The sequence below is a fragment of the Pangasianodon hypophthalmus genome, chromosome 4 (genome assembly GCF_027358585.1).
Source record: "Pangasianodon hypophthalmus isolate fPanHyp1 chromosome 4, fPanHyp1.pri, whole genome shotgun sequence".
NCBI classification, from domain to species: domain Eukaryota; kingdom Metazoa; phylum Chordata; class Actinopteri; order Siluriformes; family Pangasiidae; genus Pangasianodon; species Pangasianodon hypophthalmus.
Genome location: NC_069713.1, coordinates 33,137,158 through 33,146,357, shown reverse-complemented (window position 1 = coordinate 33,146,357; position 9,200 = coordinate 33,137,158). Strand labels below are relative to the sequence as shown.

At 39.5% G+C, this 9,200-nt stretch overlaps 1 gene segment (V, D, J or C); it reads left to right on the top strand.

Moving 5' to 3' along the window:
• Positions 1–1,216: 1,216 nt before the first annotated feature.
• LOC128318207 (T cell receptor alpha variable 12-3-like) lies at positions 1,217–1,723 on the top strand (the record flags this gene model as incomplete). The annotated part of the segment is given in 2 exon segments: positions 1,217–1,256; positions 1,422–1,723. Coding segments are annotated over 2 exon segments (342 nt in total), but the record flags the coding sequence as incomplete, so codon positions are not given.
• Positions 1,724–9,200: the final 7,477 nt, after the last annotated feature.

Below are 9,200 nucleotides of genomic sequence, written 5' to 3'. Positions count from 1 at the left end.
TACTTCCCATATTTGAAGCATTAAGATAGTCATTTCCTGAGATAATGTTTTAACTTGTTTACAAAAATACTTCACAGATTTATTTCTTTATGTTCTTCTCTACAGCAGGCAGTTTTGCAGATAAAATTGGGCCGAAGGATGAAGATACCAACATTATCAGGAAAGAAACAGACACTGTTACTCTGAAATGTTCATATGAGTCAAGCAGCAATAACATTTGGCTTTACTGGTACAAACAATATCCTAACAGCGCACCACAGTTTTCACTGTATAAAGGCGCAAGGTCAGCAACTACAGAGCGCAAACCCACTGACACTCGATTAGAGTCAAAAACAACCAGAGACTCTACTGAACTTACTATCAGAGGTCTAAAGCTCTCAGATTCTGCACTCTATCACTGCGCTCTCAGAGTAGCAGCACAGTAATACAGAGTCAATGAAAGGCTGTACAAAAACATAACGATGGTTTATATGAAGTTTCTAAAACCACATCAAAGATACTCCCTTTACCAACTTGTTATCAGTTAACCACAGACACAAACAGCATTTGTGGTAACATATGCAGCTGAAAGAAACAGGAAAGAAGAATAAAGAAGGATTCACACGACAGCTACACATTTTTATCTTACTCAGTTACATTAGATAGAAAGCTGAACTCCAGTGAAGCAGCTGAGGCTCTGTACAAGTTCAGGAGTTAAATAAAGTTATGTTCTGCAAATTACTATTTGTTATGATTTGTGAATGAAAAAGAACTTCTTATTCCCAGCATCCCCTTTTTTAGTGCAAACTGGGGCATAGTGGTAGGGTTCAGCTAAAAACCACACAAACAAACAAAAACCCTTGGTGTGTTAAAGTCTTTCTCCTTTCTCCACAAGATGGCGTAGTCAGTTTTCTTATTGTGGGCCAAGTACTAGGACCCTGCTCACATCCCCCAGAGATGTTGACTTCTTTGATTATGAATACTACTTTGCACAATAATATAGACTCTACAGTTCTTCAATCATACAGACATAGTACCTTTATATATAATGCTTTGTATAATTTACATAATGTGATACTGAATGTAAAGCCAGGATGCTTCAGTAAGAATCAACAATCTGTCAGTAACATTGGTGACACTGTCATGTGATGCTGTGGGGCGGAGCTTCATCAACCTTTATGATGTTAACATATCAGAGTACAGAAAGAATATTTTCATTCAGCTAAGACCATTCATCATGTTCACTGTTATATTCATGTGTCTGTGGCTTTCACTAGGTGAGTTCTACATTGACTTTTTGTTCTTTCAGAAATATTAAGTGTTGAATTAGTGATTAATTATTCTGTGTGGTGTTAAGAAACATCAGAATGTGGGTGTGACTTATGTAGTTCTGGTTTGATTGTGTAAAGGTTAAAAACATTATGTTCTCTTCTCTATGACAGGTGACTCCATGGCAGATTCAATACAGCCACTTTCCCCTCGTGTAGTTGTAGATGAAGGTGATGATGTTACTCTGTCCTGCAGATACAACACTTCCAATGCTGCAGCAACCACCTACCTGCACTGGTACAGACAATATCCAAAATCTAAACCTGAGTTCCTACTTTACATCACTGCAAATGGCCGTAAAAGTGACCCTCTTCCATCACGTCTGTTTCCTAAAGTTGATGATAAAAATAAACAAGTGGATCTGCTCATCTCCTCTGCTGCTGTATCAGACTCTGCACTATACTACTGTGCTCTGCGGCCCACAGTGACAGGAAATCCAACTGCACTGTACAAAAACTACAGTTTTATTACTGAAGGGAAATAAACTAATAAAGTTCAGTAATTTGCTCTTCAGTCCTTTTACTGGATTCTCTCTATGTATATTATAAATTTCTATCTACTAATTGATGCAGCTTGTTGACTTGATATAAATTTTTATTGGCACCTTTAGGATTATATGAGGACAGCAGCAATACGAAAAAAAGGAATATCTGGTTGTAGACATTCATGAATCCATTCAAACATTTTTAGTAGCCACTTTCTTCTGACTTTCTTGACTGGCAGCTGAAGGTTGACCTAGGGAAGCAGCTGAAGTTTCCAGAACACATTGCAAGGACGACACTCAGGCCAGATTTGGTCTTAACTTCTGTCTGTTCTAAGCAAGTGGTTATGTTGGAACTCACTGTCCATTGGGAAGACCAGATAGAGGAGGCTGTTGCTAAAGGTGATGCATTGATTTTAACAGGCAAATACCAAATCCTTTTTTTCACCAGTCACTTTTTTTTCTTTTTTTAGTGTACAAATAATGTAGAAAACACCCAAACTGGCAGAGGCTTAGATTTTTGTATAGATGTTAAATTTTCAAACACAACACAGGCTGTCACTGATACTGTGAAGTGATGATCTGTACAAAGTTATGCTACAACAGCAGCACTTCCTGGGTGTGGCCTTCTAGAGACGTGTTCCCTCATGTGTAAAGTTCAGCACATACAGCACTATTATACAGAATCCACACAGAGCTGTGTTCAGAAATGGCTCAACTATACAACTTACTGTACATAGTGAGATACACACCATAATTAGCATACCTACTAATCTGTGTTTCTCTTGCTCTCTCCCTTATTCTTTCTCTCTCTCTGTCGGGCTACACATGCTGCTCCTGAGATACCAGTGATCCTGACCCCTTCTGCTCTCAGGACCTGCCTGATCCATCCTGATGCCCTACTTCTGGTTGAAGTTCTCATCATGTGGAAATCACTCGCTGCTGCTGAGGATGGCTTCACATGGACAGCCTGAAGATACATGAGATTACTGAGGATGGTTCCACTTAGAAACCATGAAGATGGCTTTGGACTGCAACTGCTATGAACAGTTTTGCACTCAAGTCTCCATAAGTGAACAGTTGATAACTTCAACTAAATAGACTTTTACACAATTGCACTATATATAGAAGGGAATTGGCATTTCTCAGCAGTACCTCATGCTCCTCCAATGTTTTGGAGAATACAATCAAATCATCCAGGAATACCAGCACTTTGTGCTAATTTATATCTCCCATGCACTTCTCCATTAAGCGTTGGAATGTGCTTGGGGCATTTGTCATTCCTTGTGGCATACGATTCCATTCCCATAATCCTAGGGGGAATACAAAAGCTGTCTTTCTCCATTTCTATTTGGTAGAATCCTGACTTGAGGTACGTCACCGAAAACGACTCAGACCCGCTGAGTGCAGAGAAAGATTCTCCCAGGTTAGGTGATGCATAGGCATCTTTAATGGTTTGTGAATTAAGTTTCTGATAATCAACGCATAATCTCACGTTGCCATTCTTCTTGCGTACCACCGCGATAGGTGATGAAAACAGGGATTCAGATTTTCAGATGATGCCTGCTGTAAAGGTATGTCCGCGTGTTTTTGTGTTTTGTTCCCTCCCCTTTTCGATCGCCCTCCCTCTCTTTCACTCTCTCTGCAGCAATTGCCCCGTTGTCCGTCTCAATTATCCCCGCTGATGTCATCGGACGTGACAACCAATCCACCTCTGACCCCGCCTATTTAAAACTCGCAGCCATTCGTTCATGGAGAAGTTGTTGTTCTGGTTGTTAAAACTAAACTCATTGGTACCTCTGTTTGTTCTGTGTTCTAGTTACGCTGCCTTACTGTGTTTTGTTCTAGTATGTCAATTGTTCCATGTTCCCCCTGCTTTGTTCTAGTCACTTGTTTATATAGTTAATTTATTGTTCGTTACCCTGATTGTGACTCTGTTAGTGTTGGGGAAAAGGGGACAGGTAAGTACGTCACGTGACATACATGGTGCAGCACGCAGGAGGTCCGTTTTTTTTGTATTAGCCACACTAGGTTAGGAGCGAGCACCACCCTCTGTACTTTTGGTTTGGCTAGATAGAGTAGGTCCTGGATGCTGAAGATTTATTTTCTATCTTTTGTTATAGTTAGGTTAGAGGGTTACAAAATAGTTAGACTTGTTTTGTTTTGTTCATTTCATTGCTTTGGTGCAGCTCGCGTCCCTTTTCCCCTTTGATGTCTTGTTAAGTATTAGTGTTAATATTTACAAATTATTTACAATATCACTTGGCACTACACATTTTTCCACTTGTATATAGATAAATAAATCACTTCTATTGATTTGCACTACTGGTTATTGGTCCCTGACACACACATTTTTTAATAATCAAATAAGTGTTATTCCCCACATACCCCTAGACTAATTGGGGTTGTAACACCTGCATCCGGGAGGGATTGTAAGTCCTTCCTAATGGCCTCATAATCTCGTGGATGCAGGGAATGGGAACACTGCTTGAATGGTGTTTCATCTGACAATTTGATTCTGTGCTTGACCCTTGTTGCATGACTGTAATCTAGATCATGGTGTGCAAAAACATCAGAATAACTGTTCAGTTCTGCACTCATCCACATTCTCCACTCCTCCGAAAGAGGAGAATCTCCAAAGTCAAACTTCAAGTTTGGAATGTCAAACTTCAAGGAGGTAATGTCACTGTATTGCTCGAAAATGGAATCCAGAGTATTTAATTCAATTCAATTCAATTCATTTTTATTTGTATAGCACTTTTTTAGAAAGGTCATTGTCTCAAAGCAGCTTTACACAAACAAAAGTAAAGTGAAGTGTGTGTGTGTGACGTCTCTGATGAGCAAGCAGGGCGACGGTGGCAAGGAAAAACTCCCTGAGATGGTGATAGGAAGAAACCTTGAGAGGAACCAGACTCAACAGAGAACCCATACTCATATGGGTTTACACTGTAGTGTGTGTGTGTGTGAGCACAATGTGTGTTGGTGTAGTCCATAGAAAACAGCTGAAGCGTTTTCCTGGCAGTGTGAAGCATTGCCGGTGGACAGGTCCAGAGTGAAGGGTTAGGGTTACATCCACGAGTCCCCCAGATCTACTCCTTTGTCTAAAACACTAGTCGCTAAATGCTAGGTTAAATAAATAAGTCTTCAACCTCGACTTAAACACTGAGACCGTGTCTGCTTCACGTACATTAACTGGGAGACTATTCCATAATTTTGGGGCTTGGTAAGAGAAAGCTCTGCCCCCTGCCGTGGTTTTGGCAATGCGTGGTACTGATAGACAGCCTGCATCCTTAGAGCGAAGTAGGTGCGGCGGAACGTAAGGTACTAACATATCGCTTAAATACTGCGGAGCGAGACCGTTTAATGCTTTATAGGTTAGGAGTAATATTTTAAAATCGATGCGGAATCTTACTGGGAGCCAGTGTAATGTAGATAAGACTGACGTGATATGCTCATACTTCCTAGTCCTAGTCAGGAGCCTCGCTGCTGCGTTCTGAACTATCTGAAGCTTATTTATGCATCTAGACGAACATCCAGATAGTAAAGCATTATAGTAATCTAATCTGGACGTGATAAATGCATGGACTAGTTTTTCAGCATCACTTAGCGAAAGTATATTTCTAATCTTAGCAATATTTCTGAGGTGGAAAAATGCTAACCTGCTTACATTATCTACATGCGCCTCAAATGAGAGTATTTGTCCCTATTCTGGCTGGTACACTGCCATTGGAACGTGTGTCTGATACTATCAGGGCTAATATCTGCATTTGAGGTTCTGAGTTAATGAACTCTTTACACAACTGAACACAGACCTACACACATCCAATATATGAGACTCTTTGACCGGTGGCTCCTTCAACTTCCAGCACATCATTCACAGGTTTAATAGGGTGTTCGGAGAGGTACTGATCATGGAATGATTGGGAAATTGTTGTGACCTGTGATCCAGTATCAATTAAACAGTTGCAATCAATTCTTTCCAGTTTAACATTGGCTGTAATTTCACTTCAAACCAACCCTTTTGGAAGTACAGTGTGATGATTAAATGCTGCATTTACTTTAGGCCTCTGATTGGAGCTTATCTGTTGTCTAGTTCCCATCAGCTCCTCAACGGGAATTCCTCCTAGTTTAAAGAGTGGGATGTTTTCTGTTTAGCTCCATCGTCCCTCTCCCAAACCTCCTGCTTTATCTGCAGCTCTTTTCTCTTTGCTGAACCAAGTACTGGATTTAGAGGATTGCTGCAGCTGTTGGTGATATGGCCGTCTTTGCCACATTGAAAGCAATAGGAAGGCCTAGGTTTTCTGCTTACTCTACAGGGTTGGTTAATGTTTGCTTCTTGAACGTGGAATCTTTGCTTGACTTGGGTTTCTTTTCCTTCGTCATTTTAGTTTTCTCTGATTCCCCTCTTTGGATGTGGTGAAAGCTGCAAGTTGGGCTTGGAGGTCAGCTATTTGTTTTTGAATCTGCTTCATTGCTGAAGATGAACTATCAACCTGCTTACTCACATCAACTTAGACTGAGAGTAACATATATCTTCTTTATAATTATTGATTGATTTATTTATTTGTTTATTAAACTTTTATATTTTGTAACTGGGTTACACAGAGTTAAAGGTGTACATGTGATTTCAGCATGGTGGAATGTGTGTTTTCCACCAAGTGGAGAGAGAAATGAAGATATCCAGGTGCAGATAATGTCAAGGTCAAGTTTATATTTATTGTATATTGTGTATTAGTTTATTGTGTCAGTAATTTTCCACTACTCTCCCTCTCAACTCTCTGTGACTCTCCCTTCCTTTCTTTCTATCTGTTAGATTATCTGCAATATAGTCATCATACATTTGTAGGAGACCTTCACAGACACACATGTACGGGGAAAAGCTGAGCGACGTGTAATATTTCAAATATTTCCAGCATCTTCAAATACCTTAAATTACTGGTTATGAAAAAAGTATAAATTTCACATATTTCTGCATGTCAAAAAAATGTTAATAACTATGAACAAAGCTTTACTGCACTTTTAAATAACATATGGTTATAAATCTGGATGAATTACAGATGTTCTCATTTTCCTCTCTAAGTCTCCACTACAGATGACCAACTCCCACATTTCAGGAGGAATTTAAAACTAACACAGCAAAATAAACACATAAACAGAATACTCCTGTACACCCCTCCATTATATATGGCCTTCATGCAATAAAAAATATTTTGAAACACAATAACAGCAACATTGGCTTGAAGTTAAACAATTTTAATCAACTGCTGCAAAATTGAAGTAATTGAATGAAAAGATTTGGAGGGAAAAGAGCAAGTGTCTGTTTTTCCACTAGGGGCAAAATAAAGCAATAACTCAGCTACTGACAAAAAAAAGGTGCTACTTTCACTCTGTAACCATGTCTACGAAAAAAAGAATCAAGAAAAGTTAAAGAAATTGAACAACTGTTTGTTGTTTGTAAATTTTCTACTCAAAATGTGGATTTTTTCCCCGAATGAACTGCAGTCTATTTATCTGTTCTGTAGGTGATGTATTCATCTGTACACTGAGAATAAAGCTTTCAGAAAGATGCTGATAAATAAATGATCACATTTAAGGGTTATTTTATTTATTGGTCATTGAATGTAATGTCAGGATGCAGCAAGTCAACAATCTGTCAGTAACATTGGGGACACTGTCATGTGATGCTGTGGGGCGGAGCTTCATCAACCTTTATGATGTTAACATATCAGAGTACAGAAAGAATATTTTCATTCAGCTAAGACCATTCATCATGTTCACTGTTATATTCATGTGTCTGTGGCTTTCACTAGGTGAGTTCTACATTGACTTTTTGTTCTTTCAGAAATATTAAGTGTTGAATTAGTGATTAATTATTGTGTGTGGTGTTAAGAAACATCAGAATGTGGGTGTGACTTATGTAGTTCTGGTTTGATTGTGTAAAGGTTAAAAACATTATGTTCTCTTCTCTATGACAGGTGACTCCATGGCAGATTCAATACAGCCACTTTCCCCTCGTGAAGTTGTAGATGAAGGTGATGATGTTACTCTGTCCTGCAGATACACAACGAGTTATACAGGAAACAACTACCTGCAGTGGTACAGACAATATCCAAAATCTAAACCTGAGTTCCTTCTTTATATTTCTGAACGTGGGGCTCTGAGTCTCAACCCTCCCCAAAGAATGTCTGCTAAAGTTCCTGGAGATAACCGAGTGGATCTGCTCATCTCCTCTGCTGCTGTATCAGACTCTGCACTATACTACTGTGCTCTGCAGCCCACAGTGACAGGAAATCCAACTGCACTGTACAAAAACCTACACAGACCTCACAAATGAAAGTGTTGAAGAATAACAAGAAGAAGAAAAGACAGTAAACTCTGCCTACAATTAGCATTCTAGTTACTGATCCAGTAGGAATGTAACCAAATGCAAATACATTATTTGGATTAAACAGATAACGCATTCTAAACGAGTATAACTGTAGATATGAATAGGAGAAGCAGGATTCATCCTGGAAGATCATATGGGCATTATAATGAAATGCAGCTTAAAGGATCCTAGTTTGACTTGCAGCTGCACTGCATCCCAGCTTTGTAATAGATTCTGATATCGTGTCCAGAGAATGTTTCTGATCTTTCTGTACTGTAACAAACTCAAAGAGTGAATTAAATCTGATCACATATTATTAGTTGGATATAAACTTTCTGAAATCAAGGAAATAGTGTTTATAGTGTCACAGAAATCATCAAAATTAAATAACATGGCAATGTGACTTGGGAACACAATTCTTTCACCTTGCAGAGTTTCCATCCATTGGTTAAGGCATGTTTGCTCCACGGAGTTTCCTTAAAATCAGACACTTTCCTCCAGGTTCTCTGGTTTCCTCCCACCTCCCATTAACATGCAGGTAGGTGGATCAGCAACTGTAAATTACCTCTAGCTTTGAATAGTGTGTGAATGGCTGGCATCCCATCCAAGCTGTGATTCTTACCTCGTGCCCAGTGTTCCTGAAATTGTGTGTCTGGATTCACAGCAACCATGACCAGATAAAGTGGAGACTGAATATGAATGAAGGAATGAACACTCACTATCTGGTTCTGGATCCTTGTGTTCCAAATTAGCTCCATGCAAAGATGCTGAACTTTAATGACATTTGCTGCTTAGCTGGGTAAATTAAACAAAGACCTATGTTTATATGACTTACTTATATCCAAAAATAAAACCAGTCACTTGGGCCAGCTACCCAGCATGCAGCTGGGCTGACTGCGGGGATGAAGATGAGTCCTGGCGTGCCACTAACACATGCTCAGCGCATGGCCCAATTCCTCTTCCATTTCTACTGAACTGTGTTTTGTTTTTCATAACGTTCTTGTTCAGGATCCTGCAGCTGATCCAGTTGAGCTGGAATGAGGC